Source organism: Olea europaea, unplaced genomic scaffold, assembly GCF_002742605.1.
Source record: "Olea europaea var. sylvestris unplaced genomic scaffold, O_europaea_v1 scaffold1985, whole genome shotgun sequence".
Taxonomy (NCBI): domain Eukaryota; kingdom Viridiplantae; phylum Streptophyta; class Magnoliopsida; order Lamiales; family Oleaceae; genus Olea; species Olea europaea.
Genome location: NW_019237714.1, coordinates 24,351 through 48,624, shown reverse-complemented (window position 1 = coordinate 48,624; position 24,274 = coordinate 24,351). Strand labels below are relative to the sequence as shown.

General features: G+C 30.6%; 3 protein-coding genes across 4 annotated transcripts; 2 read left to right on the top strand and 1 right to left on the bottom strand.

Annotated features, from left to right (window-relative positions):
- Positions 1-1,013: 1,013 nt before the first annotated feature.
- On the bottom strand, positions 1,014-7,337 carry LOC111379415 (interactor of constitutive active ROPs 3). Of its 2 annotated transcripts, none has more exons than XM_023002769.1 (4): positions 7,115-7,337; positions 5,969-6,003; positions 4,261-4,513; positions 1,014-2,908 (listed from the first exon to the last, which is right to left on the bottom strand). In XM_023002769.1, exons 2-4 carry the CDS (start codon positions 5,986-5,988, stop codon positions 1,289-1,291), a joined length of 1,893 nt encoding a protein of 630 aa, XP_022858537.1. In that variant the 5' UTR covers positions 5,989-6,003; positions 7,115-7,337; the 3' UTR covers positions 1,014-1,288. The 2 variants fall into 2 exon arrangements, with proteins under 2 accessions (XP_022858537.1, XP_022858536.1); XM_023002768.1 differs by having other exon boundaries at positions 5,969-6,070; positions 7,115-7,336.
- A 2,219-nt stretch (positions 7,338-9,556) lies between these two features.
- On the top strand, positions 9,557-12,429 carry LOC111379420 (tetraspanin-3-like). The gene is made up of 2 exons (XM_023002779.1): positions 9,557-10,069; positions 11,741-12,429. Exons 1-2 carry the CDS (start codon positions 9,557-9,559, stop codon positions 12,083-12,085), a joined length of 858 nt encoding a protein of 285 aa, XP_022858547.1. The 3' UTR covers positions 12,086-12,429.
- Positions 12,430-15,517: 3,088 nt separating this feature from the next.
- LOC111379410 (copper transporter 1-like) lies at positions 15,518-15,871 on the top strand. Its single transcript, XM_023002766.1, has one exon. It carries the CDS (start codon positions 15,518-15,520, stop codon positions 15,869-15,871), a length of 354 nt encoding a protein of 117 aa, XP_022858534.1.
- Positions 15,872-24,274: the final 8,403 nt, after the last annotated feature.

Below are 24,274 nucleotides of genomic sequence, written 5' to 3'. Positions count from 1 at the left end.
CGCTGTAAATTTTGCTCGACCATGATCTTCCAGCTACCGTCTTCCATCGATGGTGAGATTAGAGAGAAGGTAGAGAGGTATTGAGAGAAGGGGGAATTGGGAAGAGGGGAGAGGAAGAGAGAGAAAATGAGATAAATGAAGACCACCTGCTGATAGATATAGAGAGAGAAAATGAAAGGGAAGAATGAAGATAAATTTAGGGTCTAGTAGGATGAATATGTATATTTAATTTTGTAATATAATTATTAATATTTAAAATATATTAATTAATTAATAAAATATCTGATTTTTGAAAGATTAAAGTTCCCGTATGATTTTAGAATTCATGATTTTAATGTTAGAGTTTTGTGTGATTACCGCATTTCAAAACTGGTTTAGACCCATGAGATTTGACCACTTTAGGGATGACCCAATTGTTGTTGCTTCCCAGAAGAGGTCCAATTGTTGTCTCCCTTGGTTCAGAAACCTCAACTATATATGGCCAAAGAAACCTCTCCTTTTATTTTAAAACTTTTTTGCTTGGATCGCGAGTAGAAATATGACATGTTTTTCATATTATTACGTCTTTTCATCTAATTAGGGCCCGTTTGGATGACTTTTGAAAAGTTAAAAGAAGCTTTTAAAATCCAAAAGCTACTTAAAAGCTTCTTTTGAACGTTTGACTAATTTTATGAAAATATTTACTCTAATTGGAAGTACTTATAGAAGAAATCGATCCCATATGACTATTTCTAAAAACACTTTTGAAATAAAAAGCTCTTTTTAATTTTTGAATAAAAATTAAGGCAGCTTCCTTCAAAAGCAAAAGCAAGAGTCATGCCAAATCCTAAACATAACAAATTTCCTGAAAACTCATAAAACCTCGATCATTTTAACTTACCATAATATTCTTCCATCCATTCATGGAATGAAGACGGGATGAACCCTTTACATCGCCAGCTAAACAAATTTTATCCTATGTTTGTCAAAATACCGGTGTATTTTAAGATCAGGAGCTGTCAGGTGAACTGAAATTCGACAAGAAAAAAGCAAATAAAAATTATAATGCCATAGAAATTACTATCATACATAGAATAGCAATATCAGGTTTGCAAATGAAGCAACCAAGATTCTTAGTTGTGACGAGCAAAATGTGCTGACATTATAAAGAAAGATAGGTAAGAGATTGGCAAACAGCAAAGGTTGTATTTAAACAACCAAGCGCTTCGAATAGTATTGAGGAATCTTAATGATAAGGGACTCCAAGTAGTAGTAACTAAAGAACATACGTCATTTGTGATCTCCGCTTCTATTTCTGTGGCTTCTTCCACAAGACGAGCTTTCTAAGCATGTTGGCATTTTTCTTCTTCAGAATATCTTCGCCAACATCGTCTGCATAAGGCGAACCTATCTTTCCCGTCCTAGGGCTATAGTTGCTGTCCATTGATCCGGATCTTTCCATAAGCTTCCCATTATTTCCGACGGAAAGCATGGCAGCAGCGGCCTCTGCAGCCTTCCTCCACTGATCAGACTGAACCTTTAGCCTCCTTAACTCGGTTTCCATTTCTGCATTGGTTGCCTGAGCTGCTTCCAGCTGCTCAGCCATTCTAGCGGTCCTCTTGTTACTCTTCTCGACTTCCTCTGTCATGTACCCAACCTTCATAAGAGCCTCCTGCTCTGCACACCTTGCTGCCTCTACTTCAGACACAACTTCATCACTTAGGTTACCCATGTTGATTTCCGTGATCTTCAACTTCAATGTTTCATTCTCCTCCATTACATATTGCAACTCTGTTTCTTTATCCATCAAATTGGCTCTCAAATTCTCCATGTCATTCTTTGATTTCTGAAGCTCCTTTTCCACTTCATATTCTCGCTGGTCTGACATCGAACTTTCAAGCCTAATTGTAAGCTGCTCATTTTCGTCACAGATACCTTGTAATTCAGTTTCCTTGTCCATCAGGTTTGCCTTCAACTCCTCAATTTCATCTTCGGATCGGCGTAGCTTAGACTCAAGCTCAGTCTCTCTCTGGCTTGATATGGACTTTATCTGTTCCATCAATTCATAAACACTTCTATTCTGTACTGCACGTCGAGATTGCTCTTCATTGTATTTTATTTCAGCTGCTTCTATAGCATGTCTTAATCGTTCAACTTCAAGTTTCATAGAAATAACCTCTGCTTCACTGGATTCTTCAGTATTTTCGTTCTCAGTTTTACTATTGTTGTCGTTTAGAGAATCACTGATACCGGACTTGAGTTTGCTAACAAGCTCTTCCAGAAAGGTAATGCGAGCTTTTGACTGGCTCAACTCAGAAGCAATAGCATCATATGTTTCAATGGCCTTGAATCCATCCGAACTAAGGCTCTCCACAGTCTTTTTTGCTGTTTCCAGTTGCATTAGTGTTTCGCCTACAAGTACTTGGGCACGAACTTCTGATTCTTTGCAGTCTCTTAGCTGTTTGTTCATATCTTCCACAATTGAAAGAGTTTCGCTGAGGTTCTCTTTTAGCTTATGGAGCTCACTCTGTGCTAATTCTGAGTTCTTCGTCTGGGTAGCTTCAGATTCTGCAACCATTTCAAGGTGCACTTTAAGCTGCTCGATCTCATTAAGGGCAGAGGTTAATGCAGTTGAATCCACTGACTGATCCTTTTTGATAGCATCAAGTTCAGATTGTAGTTCTTCAGAATTCTTACAAATCTCAATTATATGGCCTTTCTCAGAGTTCAACTGCTCCAAAAGTTGCTTCTGGGACTCTTCGAGCTCTGATGATAGGGCCAAAAGCTGCTGGTTCGATTCCTCTGCATCTTTCAGCGCTTGTTTCTTTGATGCTTCTGAAGAGAATAGCTGATCCTTGACAGTTTTTAGATCATTCTCAAGCTGAGATATCTGATGTTCAAGTTCAGCAACCTTGCTTGGACGCTTCTTCTGCAAGTTGATACAAAAAGAATATTTAAGAATTTATGAAGTAATTGATGGAAGTAAATATTCTTCAAACGCATTATCATAGAAATAAAATCGATTTTGTACTTCAAAAGAACTCGTACTGATGATCTTAACTCAACAGTCAACAAGACCTGAGAAAAATCCATGACATAAGGTCCAAACGTTGAACGAAACAACTTTGAAAGTTAATAAAAATGTCAATAACATGCTCTGTGAACCTAATCACGGAAAAAAAGGGAATAATACAGATTCAACGTGATTTCAAACAAAAATAAGATTAGCATTCAGTCTCTGATACATCATTATGCATTAGCATTCAGTCTCTGATACATCATTATGCCTTAGTCATTTTCGTTGGTTTCTAGCTATTACTCCGCACATCTGTTACAGAACTCAGGTTAGTGCAAAAAGTAGGGTATAGCCAATAATACAACACAATGGCTTTCTGACAGTCACTATATGCAACCTAAAAATCATGAAAAGGAACAATGGCCACATTAAGTTGAACAGGAGAGGAGAGCCAAATTATCTTAACCGACTTTCCAACAATACAGAACTCCAAAAAATTGAAATTCATATACCTCACCAATGTCTATTATTAATAAAATCCTTGAGGTGGAATTTATATTTTCTCATGAACTTTTACCTAATATTAAGAATGAGAAGTGATCAGGCTACGCGAAGGTATTATGCAGCAGAATTACAGATTTCATTCTTTTTTTTGGTTCCCTTTTCCATGTAAAATTAGGTATTTTGTTAGAATTTGGTTGTGACCAAAATTTTATTTGGAATTCTATTTGAAGTCTATTTAGCAAATTTTAGTTGGAATTTATATTGGACCTGAAAAGATCAAGATTTGAACCAGGGAGAAATTTTTGACGCTTTTCAAATAGTTGGCCTACCTACCACACAAGCGACCCCGTCGAAATTGTGCAGAGAGCCGGCACTGAAGTGGTGCCAACGCGCCCACTTGGCGCCCTCCTGACGCTCTAACGGTAGCTCATCCACCTGTTTTCACGTTTTGATGCGTTTTAAGCATTCTTTTCCATTTATAACTCTATCTCTAGGGTGCGAAACATCTCCTATATATATTTAGCTCTTCATTGTATTTTAGATCAAGTTAGACATTATTTGTAAACACGTCTTTGTATTCTTTCTCCATATTTTAGTGAAATCTCCTTTACTCTGCAAATTACATTATTCTTGAACGTTTACGTTTGTGATCAATTACTTCATATTGTGATTATAATCTCGTATTTTCTTTAACAAATTGGTATCAAAATAACCTGTTATCATCTTCACTTTTCAACATATTTAATATTTTATTTTGGTACCTCGGACACTGGGCTTTTGGATAGCTTGTGATCGGCAACTTTAGGACTTCTCTCTTTTGGCACCCTACTTGACAGATTCGAAGAAGCAGCAGCTTGATCTGAATCTCGTGCAGCTGTCTTCAGCTGGCGCACAACTTGAGGAGAAATCTTCCGGGACACTTCCGAGGAACCAACTCGAGGAGAGGTCCTATGAGGAACTTCAGAGGAAATAGATCGAGGAGAGGTCTTTTGTGGTGCTCCAGTAAAAGTTTTTCTGCTCCAAAAAAATGTACAGAACATTTAGCAGGAGATATCATAGATTTGGAAATAGAAGAAGAGTATAATCGATGATAATCACATGTCAACATCACTGCTAATATAACTGGACAAAACCATATAAATGACAGAAAAGTCTCTACAAATATTTTGTTGTGTACCAAAGCAGTAACAGGATATTGTATGGCTTTCAACTTGAGTGAAGAAATTCATTAAGACGAGAAATCATTAGTAATTAAGAAAGTTAAGAAAGGTATGAAATTTGAAAACATTGTAATTATCTGCAATATATCTGGTTAATGCTCATAAACCTGGACTATTTAGACAAACAAAATTTCCAGATTCATGCAAATTGTTAAAAGCACTTTCTGTTTCAACCACAGGAGCAGGAATTATAATTTCTGTCTCATCATGAACTTCATATCAATTTAGAAGGAAAGGAAAAGAAAGACAATCACATAATTATTTCAATAAATGCTTACCGTTACAGAATAGCGTTGCCCTAACGAGTGACAAAAGTCAGACTAGAGTTCAAAAATATAATTGGAGTAAAAGGAAACTTGAAGATTCTTTGATGCACTGTTGGTAGTAAATATTACATCAGAAGCAGTAGAAGTGCATAAAACAAGATGAATTTCTGTAGAAAGACATTTTTCACTAGTGAAAGATAAAGATAACCTACTACAAAAATATTAGTTAATAGACCTTTCCATCTTAAACATCTAATTTTCCTTTATTAAAAAGTACGTTCGTGTTCTTCCTCCCACCCCCTATCCAATCCCCATCTTCTCCATGCTAAGGCACCACTGCATCTCCATCCCACCTGCCCTCTTGGGGGAGGGGTTATGGTGACAGTAGCGGGGACTAGGAAGACAAAGAAGACAAGCAAAAGAAGGAACGGGGACAAAGATAAGGGTGTTTTGTGGTCATCAAATAAAAAGAAAATTAGTTTACATAATTTTGAAAAGTTAACTCTAAATCATTTTCTGTCATCAACATGGTCCTAGACAATTTCCATGTGAAACAAATATGTTACTGAATAAGCGTGAAACCTATATTTTCAACAAATCAGCTGTTCCCATTACTCGAAAGAATCATCAGGCAAGTCAAACGATAAAAATATTTAAAAAGCCAGAAAAACCGGAATTCAACGGAAAATTTTGCTGTTAAAGAATGCTTCACAGTAAAAGCTGAAAGGAAAATGAACACCCACAAATACACTCATCTGTGTCAATAGCACACCAGTTAAAGAACAATATAATCCAAGCAGTTAATTTCTAGCATAAAACATAATTTCCAATGAGGTAAAAAAACAGCACCAATTTCATTCACCCCAATATACAATTCATCTTCAAGAAAATAAAGACAAAAAGATTCACAACCAGTACACAATTTACCTGATGAACTGTTAAAAGAAGGAGAGCAACATTCATTAGAAGCAAATAAAGATTACCTTGCTTTAGGAGTCTGCATATCTAATCTTCCTTCCTGTGCACACAGTGAGATTGGGTCGTAAAGATTTTTTTCAACTTAGATGCTTTCTACCCCACAAATCCTACAAATAGACAAGCTAATTAATGTAAATAAATGCACATGAAGCATTCATTGTAACATAACTCGATCCAAACATTAAAACTGCGACATAAATAAATAGCATAATATCGGTATAATGTCTTGTCCTAATGTCTAATCAAGAAGAGTGCATAAGGGGTTATTTAATTTTTGCAGCATTGAATGCTGGATAATTTGAGGCATGCTTCATATCCAGAATTATTGTTGTCACGAGAAGGACAACGACATGGACTGGTATGATATCAAGGGAGAGTCAATTGGGGCCAATTAGAAAAATTGGTCCACCTTTTAGGGGCACTTAAGATAATGAATAAATCTAAACGGACAAATAATTAAACAATCCCACCATTTTGACCGGGATCCATGGTGCTAATGGAGGCATTTTGAGAATAGAAATTTAGAAAAATAATACAAAGAAATTGTTACAGAGAAATTTCTAAGTCAGATCAAGATTTAACTCGTGAAAATAAAGATAAAAACCAGTTGAACGCAAGTTCAAACATCAAGAAAAAAATGAGGTTTTATACATATATACTCACATGAGAGCAGGAAGAAACAGCAGTTTAGGAATGAAGAGAAAAGAAAGTGATGCAGCCAAAGGTATTTAAAAAGGAATACTTTAAGATTCGATTTTGCTTTTAAAAGAAAATCTGAAAAGTGCTGTTGCAGTTCAGGAGCTATCAAGTCCACAGCAGACCTAATTCCGCAGTTTTATACACAGAAAAAGAAAGAAAAAGTGGGGGAGAACCTTCATATTTACGCAGGGAATTAGTCATATTCCAATGCTACATTCCAAAAAGAAGTTCACAAAGTACCATCATTACATATTGTTTTCAGAACTTCAAAGTTCAAACCACACAAGAAAGTATAAAACCCAATAAAACTTCAGACCCACTGAAAACACATATAAGGGGCGAGATTTGGTAAGAAAAATGGGAAATTTCTTATTCTTCTTCTTTTACTTTGGCATTTTCGAGGAGATAGGAATGTAAAAAGAGAGGCAGAGACAATGTTTAGTTGTTCTTACCAAGAAAATCTTGAGAAGAAGAATGAGATTATCGCCGTGCTACAAGAACTTTGAACCAGAGGAAGAAGGAGAAGCCATTGTGGTTTAAAAACTCGAGTTCCGAGGCCAACTGCTACTGCTACTCTGATACATGTATTAGTTTTTCTACTGGGTGGGTGAAGGGTCTATGGCTGAAGAGCTGTCTAGACAAACATGGGATAGAGGAAGAATTGTCTCTTTATTGGAGCGGGTAGAATGGGCTAATGAGTCAAAAAAAAAAAAAAAAAAGTATATCAATTAGGTGTAAAATTGCACCATCCTAATAAATTTAGGAATGGCAAAATACTCGACCAACGTCCTGTCTCTCTCTGCCAGGGAGTGTTAAAACCAAAAAACACGTGTAGTTAGAAACATGCAGACTTACGTATTTTTTATTTAAAAAAAAAAAGGTTGTACCCAATCTTGAGGGCCTCTACGGCTCCGTCCTTGGAACATTGTGAGAGAGGTAAATTGTGGGATGTACTACAACAGATGGGAACAAGAGTTTACACGTACATTAGTGCTCACAAAGAGTCCAATTTCATATATCATGAATCGAACCCTCACACTGCGCCTGTCAGTAAAGTTGAGATTACCTCACTCTTTTCCTTTATACCACTGGATTATGACTTGGGGGGCTACATATTTTTTATTTTACATAGCGAAGAGATGGGTTAGGTTGGTATTTAGGCCTTGTTTGATTCTCATTTCTCTTAAAATACATTTTTTCTCTCTTTTCTTTTTAATCACACATTCTTCATTAAAATATTATTACACGTAAATAAAAAAAAATTTATTTACAAATTTTCCATCAATTTACTATTCTAAAATTCAACTTTCCTTTGAAATGTGTGTCAAACACTCTCCTTATGTTACACAGAATTTTACTAGAATTTGACTATCAAATAAATGTATTCGTAATCTTAAGTGACTTTACGTAATTTGAAACTCAGATTCAATCCAACAATTGAGATTTGATAAAATCAACCCGATTACAGTAAAATTAAAAATGAAATTTATCTGGGATTAACCTGCCATTGGATTGGGATTATGGAACCGTGGGACCATTTTCTGCAAGATTCTCATATTTGGTCACATGGGAGTGACGGGTGAGTTAGAATGAAGTTACGGCCACTTCAATCAATTGTATTTCACTTTCAATATTGTTTATTCGTGTCAAGATATTTTATTTTAATAATTTTTAAACTTGTGAAAATAAAAGGGTCTCATTGATTATTTATTTAGTCCATTTTTGATAGAAATTAATTTTAATTATATATTTTATAAGATTCACAACTGTTCAACTACATAATTTACTAACTTTTTTTTTTTTATAAAAGTCTATTAAAAATCTAATTTTATTCCTCCACCAAACAGAGGCTTATGGTTGGGATGATGTAAAAAAAATAAAAATAACACTCTTTAATCATTTTTTTATGAGTTTGAATTAAATAAAAGCAATTAAATGCTAAATTATTACAATTATACAAATAAATAGTAATTCAGAATCGATCATCCTTTTCATCCACCATCGTTCATTTATATAGACGAGTGGATTCAAACAATTTGTCCTAGTCATATTAAATTATAGTATTTTAACTTAAGAACTCGTGTCACTACTTGCAGAAATTCGATTGATTGGTGGGTCAACTGTGATAGATCACGATAATGTTCAGTTGTAATCCTCTTGATTGGTTGTTTTTGATGACATGCTACCAAGGGCGAATTCTTTTGTAACATAATGATGTTTTTTTATGACATTTTCCAAAATCTGATTCCGGTCTCCTTCATTTGGATGCTAGGTGAGCTTCTTTGATCGAGTTGAAAGAAAGGCCAAACTCATACAACATGAGATCTTATATCTCGATAACAACAGGGGGGGGGGGGGGGACAGGGCAAACCCCCCCGGCTCAACAACTTTTTTTTAAAGGTATTTTTTTTATTTTTTTGGATAAAAAATTAGTTTTTTATGTGTAAATTTATTTATCCACGTAGTAGCCCAGTTTTGGATCCAATCTTGCACGAGAGCAAAGTGATCGTGATTTATATTATTTATAAATAACAGGATTATATTTATTCCATTCCATTCGATGCGCTCTACTCTGACATCGACTTATTATTCCATTAAACACGTGTTTTACTCTATACGAGTCACATATTAAAACATACTTCTTCTTTTTCGATTTTATTGTTTAATTTTGCACAACAAAGTCGATAGAAGGTTGCTTTTGTGAATTTACATGGGCAAACTTATCCCTAACTCAAGCCATGCATGCGTGGTCCGTCTCCCCTCTTCCCATGTCTTTTTATATTCTCAAAAAGCTTCGTTCCATTACATCTCAAGAATAAACTCTTCGTTCCATTACAAACTTGCAAACTTCAAAAATCGAAGCATACTTAGGAATTTTGTCTTAAAAAAGAAAGATGAGAAGCAGCAACCATGTGATAGGTTTCCTCAACTTCATGACTTTGCTTCTCTCCATCCCCATCTTGGGTGGCGGCATATGGCTGAGCAGCCGCGCAAACACCACAGACTGCATGAAATTCCTGCAGTGGCCGCTCATAATCAGCGGCGCCTCCTTAATGCTCATCTCTCTGGCCGGCTTAGCCGGCGCATGCTACCGCAACACCGTCCTCATGTACGTTTATTTATGGGCCATGTTTTTTACAATAGTGGCCCTCGTAGGGTTCCTCATCTTCGCCTACGCTGTCACCGATAAGGGGTCGGGCCGGCCGGTCATGAGCCGGGCATATCAGGAGTATTACCTGCAGGACTACTCCGGGTGGCTGGAGGATCGGGTGAGTAAGCAGAGTTACTGGACTAAGATCAGTTCTTGCATTAGGGACTCCCATGCGTGTAACAAAATGGGAAGGATTGTTAGGGGTGCTCCTGAGACTGCTGACCAGTTTTACCTTAGAAAGCTCTCACCAATTGAGGTAAGAACAGTTTGAATTTTATTAGTTCATTATATTCTTGAATGATTATTATGCTGCATGCATGTAGATATGGTTTTACCCACATCTCGAATTCATTTGAGAACATATTCGAAGAAATTCTAATACCCAGTTGGAATGACTTATGGATTCCAAACATTTGTAGTAGCTGAACCTAACGAGATAACGATTAAAACATAAGAGAAGTAATAAGCACTTGGCCATGAATTGAAAATCCTTTATTTAATTGCCAATACAATTGCCAGCCTTCCATACCGAATATATAGCTTCCCCCATTTTCGAGAGCTCATTTTCACCCACATATTTCATCATTTCTTTTATCAAAATCTACTAAAAAATATAATTTTTAGCTAAGTCAAATAGTGGAATAATATCCATTTTAGTGTGTTGATGGAACATGATAGCTTACTTTTTACAACATCCTTTCTTCTTGTTGTTTAAACCAAATATCCGAATTAGAACAAATGGAAACCTGATCTCTTTTCTTAACAGTGTTTTGGTGAATTAGGTCATTACTCATTTGCATAGTTAAAGAAGATATTCAATTATTTATTTAAATCTAGTGTTTAACATGCATCTCACTTGCACGTCAGTTAACTTTTTGAATTATTCTTGGGGTAGATAACCCCTTACATAAGGGTATGGACACCCGGCGCCCCTATGTACCCCAAGAATAACCTTATTTTTTCATTCATCAAAGACCTAATACTGCACAAATTTAATAAATGTGTTGCGACGATGATTGAACTTGAACGACCCATCTAATGCTTAAACGTTAAGAATTTTCTTTTATTTATGTAACTTTAGTCTTTTGACATACCTTTAACTCTTTGTGTTTGGAACCTGTGGATATTTACATGGCATTGTTGATGGAAATCCCTTTTCTTTTACTTCTTTTTCTAGAATATACACAACTTTCAGATTTTGTCCTTTGGCTTGCTTCTTCTGAAGCAAAGGAAAGACAGAACATTTTAAGAATCTTCTTTGCTAAAGTTTATTAGCTTTATTCCCACTCAACTTTCTCTTTATTTGCTGACTAAATTTTCAGATTTTTACACTTCAGTGTTTCTTTTTCTTCTTATATTCTACTACTTCTGTCCCTTCCCCCCAACAAAAAGGCAAGAGGAATATTTTTATCCATTCATCAGAATTCGACTAATATTTTCTTGATTTTAAAATAATTATGAAATAATTCAATATAATTTTAGTCTAGCAAAGATCAATAGCCAAGTCGAGTCATCACCCATTAAAAAAAATAAAATAAAATTATATACATATTCGACATTTGCAAAAACTTTGTCCACTTTAAAGCATATTAAACAGATTTTGAAAATTAAAATTGGCACTGGTCAGTAGCACTTTTTGAATTTGCATTATGCTTATGGATGATTTATGCATTATTTTTTTCATATCATAATAATATAATTGTAGGTTGTTTCTTTCCTAAATCAGATTTTTTAGAAGATTTTGATAAAAGTTAATGGAATATTTGATTGAAAACTTGTGATTAAAAATTGATTGTTTATTTCAACTTAAATTTTAATAAGCTTTTTAGCTTAAAAAACATGGGCTAAATCTGTTTCCCTTTGGCAACATACAACTAAAATTCTTTATTGAGACATTGACAATTCTTGATTGACTTGTTTTATGTAGTCTGGATGTTGCAAGCCCCCTACAGCCTGTGGCTATGTCTACATAAACGAGACATTCTGGTACCCACCGGGAGGGCAGGTGGGGGGTGATCCGGACTGTTACCGGTGGAATAATGATCAAGATCAGCTATGTTACAGTTGTAACTCTTGTAAAGCTGGAGCGGTGGCCAGTGTGAAGACAAGTTGGAGAAAAGTAGCTGTGATCAATATTGTCCTATTAATCCTTCTCGTAATTTTTTATGTTGTTGCGTGTGCCGCTTTCCTTAATAATAAAAGGCTCGACAATGATGAACCCTATGGTGAGACACGAATGGAAAAGGCACAGCCAAGTTGGCTAAATTTGTAAGAGCTTCAGAGTGTGCTTGGCTTACAGTACTCGATAATATGTTATATGGTATAGTAGAATAAAATAAATTTCAATATATATATATATATATTTTTTCTTAGTAGTGCCAAGCGTTGTTCATTCTATCGTACCAAATATAACACAAAGAAGCTAAGAAATACATCATCGAATACCGCTATTCTCGTCAATGTTTTCATTTTCGCAAAGAGGGGATTGTTTGGTTGCCCAAAACCTAGGGTCTTTGTGGGATTTGTAAGTCTTAGTTTTCCATTTGATGGAAAACTAATTTAATTGATGTTTCTTTATTTCCTGTACTGGATTATTGTGCCTTTTGTTTTATGAATCTTTTAATCATTCAAAAAATGTTCTACACAAATTAGCATATATGTAGAAGAAACTATCTTTTGACTAAGCCAAACATTTTGTTTTGAGAAATGAAATGCAAGAAATTTTACTTTTTACTACTAACATTATTATCGTGGAAAGACATTATTTGGTTACTTTGTCAAAAAAGATTTGCTAAGAGAATTTTCAAATAAAAAAATTGTGTGTGGTGATTAGTCAACAATATAATTCCAAATTTCCATTGAATCCCAAAAAAATTGAACTCTTATCTTTTCGTAATTGTACTAAGCATGCGAGCGGGAGTGATGCAGTACACTACCTGTACTTTAAACTATTCTAGTGGTGATATAAATTTTCACGTTAAGTTCAGGTTAGGTTGAACTATAAAAATTAATTAAAATTTAAGTCAAAATTAATAATTAAATTTAATAGGATTCATAATTTTTCAAACACACATTTCATCCACTTTTTATCAAAATTTACTATTTTTTTTTGTAAATTAAACGAAGACTAAATTTGAATGGTTTCACAAAGGTTGGTGTTGACATTTATGGCCCGTTTGATTGTAAAGATGAAATTTTGGTAGAAAGAAAACAAATTCCAGTAAATTGAATTACCTAAATTTTGTTTTACTGAAAATTGTCAATTAAATATGTTTGATTGATATTGATTATACCAAAAATTGTACCTGTGATTTTTCAAGATTGAGGGTCGAGAACAAGCATGAATAGAGCCTTCCAATACCTGAAAAAAGGCAATGATGTGTGTCCTCGCCCGATGCTTAAGTTAGACGAGGAATTTATGTGAAAGTATGTACTGAAATTGTATTGTAAAAACGAATCTCAATAATGAACATTGGTCTAGTATTTATAGATGTTGGTGGTTGAGTTGTAAAAGAATTCAACAGCTTATAATCCTTATTTTGTACAGTGATTGAGTTATATCACAATTACCTTTAGGAGTTTGACTTGGATTGTACTATGTTTAATATTTGGACAAGGATGAATGATTGAGTCATAGGAGGACTAAAACATGAAAAAATTACAAGATAAGGACAAGATAATCGTTGACTTTACGTATGGCCCGACCTCATAAGCCTCAACCTAAATCCTGAAGCCTAACCTTAATTCTTGGATAATTGTGGGAGGTCGGGATCGGGCTTTTGAGTTCGAGATCGGGTGTTGCAAGAATTGTGCACATCAGGTATAATTTTTCACATGAAAATTGTTAAAATTTTTCATCTTTAGGTATTCGTTTGACTTTATTTCTTATATAAATTGTTAATTAAATGGACATAATTTGATACAATTGTAGATAAAATTTGTTCAATTTGAAAAAGAAAAAAAAAAAACTGGAAATCCAATTTTCATTAAAGTCCAAGGAAAACCAATTCCTTCAAAACATGGAAAAGGGGTCAAGTGGGGGATAATATGGAAAACCAATTCCATGAAAAAAATTTATCCATCAAACACATCATTTGGATGGAAAATGGAATTATTTTTTCTAGAATTTGTTGCCTATCAAACATGCTCTTACTCTAATTCGTAACCCAAACAAAATTCTTTAAACATTTTAGTCGTAGGTCTACTAAACAATATTAAACGAGATTACGGATAAATTTTTTTTTACTTTTATTTTTCTTTAAAAATATTACACAATATGAATAAATTATTGCTGATAAGCTTGTAAAAAAGTTATTTCAGACACGACTTGAGCACTGATTTGGAACACGAGGTGGGTTACTTAAGTAGTGGTTCAATAGTTGAATTGACGCGTCAACTTCTATTAAATACAAAAAATGTTATTTTATAATAATAAATTTTAGAGTACCTTGGATTGTCAATATTTTTTTTTTTGTAAAAAATGTCATTTTTCATTTAAATTCTTACTTTTGTGCTATTTGATTGATATTTTTTTCATGAAAAATATTTTCTTCCTTTTTGTCACATGATCATATTTTCCTTAAAATTAAGGAAAATATTTTCTCTAAAAGGAGAATGTTTTTATATTCCAAGTAATTTTTCTCTCGTCCATCTCATCTCTCTCTCTCATCTAGTCACCAAAAAAAAATGAACAAATATAACATTTTTAAGGTTGAAAATGAAATAACTCAAACACATTTAATTGACAATTTTCATGCAAATAATTGCCTAGAATTTATTCTCTTTTTCATGTAAATTCTATGCTTGCAATCCAACACACACTTACAGTGTTATTAATTCTTTACTCCAAATTTGAAGGAAACAGAAAGATTTTCAATTAACAATGATCATCTTGGTTGATTGGTTTGGTTCAACGAATTTTTATAAAAGCTCGACAGGTTTTCCCATTTTTTGGGTCTTTTGTAGATCGATCTAATTGAGCGGCCTAGATCGAGTTGATGGCTGAATAATGGATTTTCTAGTTACACTGTTGAACCGATCCAAATTATGAAATTCTAAGGAAGCGTTTTATTATCAGCATGAAATTTGTATGGAAAGAAAATAAATTTTAAATAATTCAAATGTCTAGAACTTATTTTTTTAAAAATTATTATTAAATGTGTTTGATCGATTTAATTTTTAACATAGAAAATATTATACTTATCCTTTTTTTTATTAATGGGTAGATGAGAGAAAAAAAAAAGTGAATTATCTGAAAAATAAAAATCACCATTATTTAAATAAAATCATTTTCTTGTTTTTTAGAAGAATATGGTCATATAACCAAAAGCTGAAAACTACTTTTTATGAAAAAAAAATTATCAATCAAATATAATAAAAGTAGGAATTTGGGGATAAATGACAGTTTTCATAAAAAATAAAGTCAATCAAGCATACTCTTACATTTCTCAAAATTAATATTAAAATTAAATAATAATATAAGATATTTAGTTAGTGGATTGTTACAACTACCACAATATATGTTCCAGAGCGTAGTACAAAATTAAAATAAAATGTACTACAATTGGGAAATATCAAGGCCACACCAAGTCACCTACCCTACTTCCTTTTAACATTGGTTTTTTCCAATCCAAAAACTCCCAAAAAAAATCCTCTTCAGACCAAATTGTCGATATCTTGCAAAAAGGAGAATAGGAAAATGAAAATGGTGATGCACGCAACATTATTCTTTGGCAGCACGGAGAACTTGAGCCTATATCTACTAGATTTGGTAATAGTATTTATGATGTCTCTAATTGTAGAATGTCTATCACACACGAGATTTATAAGTTCACAGAGCAACAATTGGATTGCCGGGGTGATTCAAGTGGGATTGTACGGCATTCGGATTAGCCTAGCGTATCTTGTGATGTTGGCAGTCATGATGTCCAATGCAACCTTTGTTGTAGCTGTTGCTGGTTACACCCTTGGATTCCTAATTTTTGGTAGTAGAGTTTTTGATAAATCAGATAACGAATCATATCAAAAACCTTCAGATCTTCCTCCATTAAATTGCTAGTTGCATTTGTGTAGCAAAAATATATAATTGGACTAGAGTCCCTTTTTTCTTCTTGTTTTATTTTATGACAGGTGTATCATTCAAGATATATACATATATTACCTGTAATTCTTGAAGCCCTTGTTTGGCCCCATTTTTTTTTTTTTTTTTTTTAATGTTGGGAATAATATTTTTTTTTAAGAATGTGTGATTAAAAAATAATGAAAAGCTTTCGATTTACGTGTAGTTGCATTTGTGTAGCAAGAATATATAATTGGACTAGAGTCCCTTTTTTCTTCTTGTTTTATTTTATAACAGGTGTATTATTCAAGATATATACATATATTACCTGTAATTCTTGAGGCCCTTGTTTGGCCCCATTTTTTTTTTTTTTTTTTTAATGTTTGGAATAACATTTTTTTTTTTTGGAAGAATGTGTGATTAAAAAATAATGAAAAGTTTTTGATTTACGTGTAATATTATTTTATGAAAGATTGTGTGGTTGAAAAAAAAAATGAAAGAGAATGGGGGCCAAATGGAAAATTTGATTCAAGAAGGAAGAATTTTGAAGATGATTATTGTGGAGTCATTTGCTAGTTTATGCTCTGTATCAATAATTTTTGAACTCAAATAGACTAAGCCCCTGTTTGTTTTCCATTATTTCACCATTAAAATAAAAAATATGACCGTTATTCATCATATCAAGTTACCAAATTTAAATTTCTATCTCTTGTGTGGGGTCCATAACGACTATATTTTTCATTCTTATTTTTACAAAAATGAAAAACAAACGCTCGCTAAATCTAAAATTCAATTACATTTCTACAATTCACATGCCAGCCTTTTTGAGAATTTTCTATTTATGTATTTTTATGTACGAATTTCATACATATTTTCAACAATTATATATCTCATTTTCTAACCTAAGACAAATTATGGGAAGTTAAGGGAGTTTTCATATATCTCATTTAGCATCAAACTAACATCTTGGAACCATCCTCAAGATTTGCAAGGGAAATATATGGAAATGACCTTTTCAAAAGGGTTATTTTTTCAAAATGACCCTTAGACAATTTACATACCAAAAATGCCCTCCATTTGGATATTACATAGCAAAGCATCATAATATAGAAATTTTCTATTTTAGTCCTTAAAATTAAATATTGGTTGAAATTTGATAATTTTTATTTGATTTATTTGATTAATATTTTTTTTGATTTATTTGATTTTTGCTCTAAGTAGCCTCCTTAATTGGTATCAGAGCCATAGAGATCATGGAAATTAAAATAAGAAAAATAGACAATTATTGGTATTTAGAAGAAGAAAAAAGGTAGTTATATATATTTTTAAAACCTATTCATAAGAAGTTAAAAATAATGACTTTGACAATTATTAAAGAACTTCCTAAAGAAATAAAGGAACAAATATTAGAAAGTTTAATAATAGAAAAAATAAAAGATATTTTTATATATGAAGATGAAGAAAATAATTTATATTATAAAGAAAAATATGAGTACAAGTAATAATACACATTTAAGATTAAATAAACTACTTATAAAAATGGATAAAGTACAAGAAGAAATACGATATATAATGTTAATATCAGAAGAAATGAGAATATCATAGAATAAACAATTATTAAAATTAAAATGCGAAAGACTAAAATTTGAGAGCAAATATTTCACTATAGTAAAAAAAGAATTAGTAGATCCAAAAACAGCTGAGAGAAGATTTAGAAAAATAATAAATAAAAAAGAAGATAAAAGATGCAAATTAACTTATGAGTTAGAAATAAAAAAAAAAATTAAGATGTCAATAGGTGAATATCTGGAAGAATTAAAATCATTAATAAAAATGTTAATAAATGATGTACAAGATTTGAGTAATGAAGTAAAAGAAATAAGAAACGATATAAATATATTAAAAATTGATATTAGAGAATTAAAAGAAAATAATAAGAATAAAGATAAAAAACTTATAGAAAAAGAGATGATTCGAAGAGGAAAGAAACATATAGAAAAAGAAAATATAGTAATAGAAATAGGCAGTATGGATGATAAATTTAAAAAGAATATACTGCCAAAAATACTAGAAGAGGAAGAAGAATCTAGGAAAAAATCATTAGGAAAATTAAAAGTAGAAGAAAAAGAAGATGAGTGGAGAATTAGATTTGCTAATAGAAAATTTTGATCAATTAAGCCTAACTAATATAAGTGAATATTGAGTTTTAATGAATACTGGAGGAGGACCTAATTCAGCAGGAACCTCTAAACAAGAATTACATGATACAGATAAAAGCTATGCACTTATATATAATAAATCATATAGACAATTCTATGATAAAGTAAGAGATAGATAACCACCTAAAGGAAATAAATATAAAAATATGTTTGAATTAAATGATAATTATAATAAACCAATTAATCATGGAGGAACGAAACTAAATTTAAATTGTAAAATAGATACTAAAAAAATCTTATTAACTTGGGCAGATTCAATGATGTTATTCTTTTTATATAATAAAGATGACACATGGGAAATACTGAAAGAAAAACAGATTTCTTAATGGCATCCTTTGAAAGAGATGTTAGAAATTGGTGGGAAAGAATAAACAATTATACAAAAACATTAATAAAAGAATGTACAAACAGAAATAATCAAATCAGATAGATAAGGAATAAAAAAAATTAGTGGAATATATTTCAAATGAATTTTTATGAGAAAATTGGATAAAAAAATGCTAAAAAAGAATCAATAAGAGAAAAATATAATTAGAATAAATTAATAAACTTAACAATATGTGATATGTGTAAAATTAAAGAATATACTTGTGAATTTAAAAATTACTATTATGTTCAATTTTATGTAATGAAAATCAAGAAGTACACCAAGACATGTATTATAATAAGTTACTAGGTTCATGAGGAATATATTTTAAAATAGAATTTGAAAAATATGTTTGAGATAATATTGGAATATCTAGAACTTTAGATTCAAGAATAAAATTTTTATTTGAAAGACTTGTATATATATATCAACAAAGACAATTCATGAAAAAATTAGGAAAATTAACTAAGATACGTTGTAAAGATATGAAAACCCCTTTGCAATGAGGATGTAATCCTGAAAGAATAATTAATAAAAGAAAATATAAAAATAAAAAATTTAAAAAATTTTAATAAAAAATATATAAAACTTAGAAGAAAGTATTACAAAAGAAAAAATAATTCATATAACCAACAGAAAGATAAATTGAAATTGTGAAGAAATATGTCATATAAGCCCTAATAGTGATAAAAAGAAAGTTAGAATATTACAAAAGAATATTTAGAAATAAAATGTGAATTAAGTGAAATATCAGATGTCGAAGAATATTATAATCAAAAAATATATATAAGTGAAACAGAATATGGACCAGGATCTGAATAGAGAAATTGAAAAAATAGAAAGTAATAATATAAATATACAAGAATATGAAAGAATAGAAATATATGGATTAAAAGTCACTTTTAATAATAACAAGTTTAGAAATTTGTAAAAATTATCGTTAAATTTAAAAATAGAAAAATGGGAAGTTTTTGATAGAATTTGGAAAAGAGAAAGAATAACAATAAATGAATATCACAAAATAGAAAAAATCATACATGTAAAACAATTTATGGATAACATAAATTAAATCTTTTAACAAAAAATACAGTTGATGAACTATTAACAAAGATTAGTAAAAAACAAAGTGAAAAAATTCAATATATTTATTTAACAAGAATACAAATAATATTTAAATCACTATTTAGAAAAGGGATAGATTCACCCTTAACTATAACTTTACATGGTAAAAGAATAATAAACTTAAAAGATAGTCATTTAGGAACAATAGAAGGAAATTTAGCATATCAAAAAATTATGTTTACATGTTATCCAAAAAATTGTATATCATTAAAAAATTGAAATTTTAATAAAATTTTAGGACTACATTTTAAACATCATAGGGATGATATCATGTAACCAAGTGATCAAATTATGACTATAGAATATAGAGATTTCTATACATTTACTAATTCTAATTATGATAATATTTATTCCAATAAATCATATATTGAAATTCATAAAGAATATAAAGATATTAGTAAAATAATAGATACAAATAAACAAATAAGTTTAATTCCAGAGGAATATGAATTTAATATAACAAAAAATAAACCTGAAATAATAGAACTAAATGAAGGAAAATGTTCTAATAATATTACATTTAAGGATGAAAAATTAATTAAAAGATCAAAAAGTTTTAAAATACCTAATAAAAACAAGTTAGAAGAAATCAACAAAATAAAAGAAGTAAAACTGTATAGGAATGCTGGAAACATGAAAATAGAAGGAGAATATTATAATGGAAAAGAAAATATAAATGGATCAAATATATTAATAGATACAAGAGTTAGTGAATGTTATATAATTTCGATTAGAAATAAAGGCCTAATAACTCATAAAACTGAACCATATAAGTATGTAAATTTTGATGGACAAGTACATATAACAGATTTAAAAGTGAAGGTACCAATAAAAATAGGAGGAATAGATCTTTTAGTACCATATTACATAGATAAAAGTATGGATATAAATCCCCATATACTTTTAGGAATGAGTTTTCTAAATGGATTAGAAGACTATAATATAAAAAGAGAAGGATTATATATTGTTCATAATGTACATAATGGACAAACTACATTATATAAAAAGAATTAGATGAATAATCAAATAAATTTTCCATTAGCTGTGTATATACAAATTACTATTATAGAAACAAATATAATAATTTTTGTTTTAATAGATACAGGAAGTGATATGACAATATTTAAAAGTTTTTTAATTAAATTATGGAATAATAATGGTAATATAAAAATAACTGAAGTTACAAGAAAAAATACTCAAATAATAAATAGTGCTGATAAAGTTAGTATAATTCTTGGAATAAACAAGTAACAATAAATAAAATTTATAAATATGATAAATTAGAATATGATATATTATTAGAAAATGATTTCATACAACAATTTCAATATTATAAACAAAATAATTATATGATAGTACTACAAACGCCTTGTGGACACTTATTAAAATTTTTTAAAGAATATAAACTTTATAGAGTTCAGTCAGCCCGCGTGGTGATAAATTGGAGAAAAAACCAATTCTTAATAATGAAATAAAAAATAAAAGAATATTATATAAAAAAGTTTTAAAAACAGGAATAGAAATGAATATAGAAAAAATTATTGAACAATTAGAAAAGGTTTATGGAGAAAATTCATTATTATTTTGGAAACCACATCACTCAAAAACCAAAATAGAATTAATAGAAAATGTTATAATAAGAGTTAGACCAATGATGTATACTATAGAAAATACACAAAAATTTAAAAACTAGATAAAAGAATTGTTAGAATAAAAACTTATTAGACCTAGTAATGGACCTCATAGTAGTCCAGCCTTTATGGTTATGAAACACTCTGAACAAGTTAGAGGAAAAGTTAAAATGATTATAAATTATAAAGAATTAAATAAATATACTAAATTTGATGGTTACTTTCTACCAAATAAAGAAGTGCTAATAAATCTTATAAGAGGAAAACAATATTATTCTACATTTGATTGTAAATCAGGATTTTGGCAAGTAAAAATAGAATAAGATAGTATACAATATACTGCATTTAGCACATCTCAAGGAAAATATGAATGGTTAGTTATGCCATTTTATTTGAAAAATGCACCACAAATATATCAAAGAAAGATGGATAATATATTTAAAAAGTTTAATGAATTTCTGCTAGTTTATATTGATGATATATTAATATGTTCTAATAGTAAAAAAGAGTATAAAAATCATTTAATCCAACTTATTAACGAATGTAAAAAAGAAGGAATTGTACTATCTAAAAAAAATCTATAATAGAAAAATAAGAGATAGACTTTCTTGGATTATCAATAGATAAAAAAGGGATAAAATTACAGACTTATATATCCGAAAAGATAGAAAGTTTTTTAAATAAATTAGAATCCAAAGAACAAATTCAAAAATTTGTATGATATTTAAATTATGCAAAAGGATTTATTGAAAATCTTTCTAAAAAAAGACATAAAATCCAAATTTTATTTAGAAAAAACAAATACTAAGGGATGGAATGAAGAACATACAGAAATAGTTAAATCATTAAAAGAAGAATGCAAAAATTTACCAAAATTAAAATTATCAGATGAAAAAGATAATTTGATTGTTAATATCGATGCCTCAGATAAATAGTGGGCAACAATATTAAAAACAGATTTTAGTGAAATTTGTAGATACTCAAGTGGAACCTTTAACCAAACAGAAATAAACTATACTACTCATGAAAAAGAATTACTAGCAATTATTAGAGGAATAAAAAAGTTCTCATTGTTTTTATTATCCAAGAAATTTATCGTTGAAACTGATAATTCTCAAATTGTAGGATTAGTCAGGAATAAGTTACCATCAGAACCACAATACAAAAGGCTTCATAGATGGCAAGCTTATTTAGCATTTTTTTAATTTTGATATAGTCCATATTAAAGGAGTTAATAATTTTCTTGCAGATTTTTTCAGCAGAAACATAGAATTTGCTGATGGATCAAGCCAAGGTCATGGAATTATCCCAATCTATCCTACACATACAAAAAATGACGAATTTTCTTAAAGAAAAATCCGAAGATATAAACTCTGGAGCAACCCAAATCTCAGAGATGTTCAACTCAAATATAAAAATACTGTTGAATATCACTACTGAACATAAAAAATATGCCATAAAACTCAAAAATCAAGTTGATGCTATTGCAGCACAATTAAAAGATATATTGTATGAGACAAATATACCAAAGAGTTCAGAAATGAGTTTTCCAAATCAATACCAAACAGGGACAGCTGGAAGCAGCAGTGGATCCAAACGTGACAACATACCAACTGATAATAAAGGAAATACTATTTCTATATCATCAACCAAGAAAGTTATGATACATGGAGATAAAAGAGATACCAAAACAATCAGCATCATAGATCAAGAAGATAAAATCCCTTTAGATCCAAACGATGAAAAATATGTCGAAATAGTCAAAACCGCTTATGAAATAAAAATAAGTCATTCATATTTCATTTCACCAGAAAATAATGTTTACCCCTCATGGAAGGATGTGGCCCTTCATTTATAAAAAATTATGATAGACTATGAATTCATGGATTTGATTTATTTAGGAAAAGATTACATCGAAATTTCAAAGTTTGATGACATATTCATTAAATAAGTATCCAGATTTGCCAAAAGGAATGAAGATATTTTTAAAATTCTATACAATCAGTCCAGAATATGATGGAGTTGTTTACTATCCAGTTGAACACATAATCTCAATTGGATATGTTGCAGCCAATTTTCAAATTGATGTTATAGAGAATAATAGAAAAGTTCCAACTGTAACAAAATCATGGATCAGACATAGAAGAGCACTTGGAATTAAAGCCATTTACAATATTGCCAAAAATTTGTTTGATAAAAAATTCTTGTGCTTATGCCAATATGAAAATTGGATGCTGGTATCCAATGGAAGATATACAAAATCAGAAATTTTAAAAGACTATATTACAAGATTTGATATACATCAATTTTCAGGATGTCCTACCACTATAAAAGAATCCTACCAGTTAAGGGAGTGCCCCAGCTGTATGTGAAGAAATAAAAGAAGAAGACAAAGCACATTTTGACAAAGATGTATGAATGACAATAATACTACATGTGAAGACATTGAAGATAAAGAGCAATAATAGAAAAAGATGCTTTTTGGATAAGAAAGTTGAACCAACATGTGAAGATGTAGGCCCAAGAAAGAAAATAGAGAGGCAATAGTGCCTTTATTGATATAATCAATGATGTAATAAAGTCTCATAAACTTGTATATATAGAGACATTACCATAGAAGAAAATCATCTCCTCTTATCTTGAATTCTCGAGTTGTAAGCAATAGCCCATTCTTAGGTTGAAAAACCAATTTTTCTTGAAATCCCTTTGTACCAAATAGAAGTCTTGTATCAATCTTGATAGAAATAAAATTCCAATATTTTGATATCATTATGACTTTCTAAATCTTTTTCCTATAAATTCTTGAAAGATCTAATAAAAAGTTTCCTTCTTATTTTAGCAAAAAGAGAGTTTTATTTAACAGAAGTGTAGAATTTTATTTTTTAGAAATTGATACAGTGAGAGCAAATAGTTGAAATAGTAACAATTTCGTGAAGGCAGGAGGCCGTTAAAGGAAGCAGTTTACAAATTCAGGGCTCGAAGGTCACTCGGTTCTAAAAATATAGGTCTAGATCAAGCCTAAAGTAAAACTATTAAACTTTTGCTAAAATTAGAATGAATCTTT

Bases quoted from the DNA above. Each gene is read 5' to 3' on its own strand.
- LOC111379415 (XM_023002769.1), bottom strand. From the start codon at position 5,988: ATGCAGACTCCTAAAGCAAG. The intron at 4,514-5,968 runs GTAATCTTTATT...TTTTTGGAGCAG, and splicing joins ATGCAGACTCCTAAAGCAAG to AAAAACTTTTACTGGAGCAC. The intron at 2,909-4,260 runs GTACCAAAATAA...ATCAACTTGCAG, and splicing joins CCAAAAGCCCAGTGTCCGAG to AAGAAGCGTCCAAGCAAGGT.
- LOC111379420 (XM_023002779.1), top strand. From the start codon at position 9,557: ATGAGAAGCAGCAACCATGTGATAGGTTTCCTCAACTTCATGACTTTG. The intron at 10,070-11,740 runs GTAAGAACAGTT...TGTTTTATGTAG, and splicing joins GAAAGCTCTCACCAATTGAG to TCTGGATGTTGCAAGCCCCC.
- LOC111379410 (XM_023002766.1), top strand. From the start codon at position 15,518: ATGGTGATGCACGCAACATTATTCTTTGGCAGCACGGAGAACTTGAGC.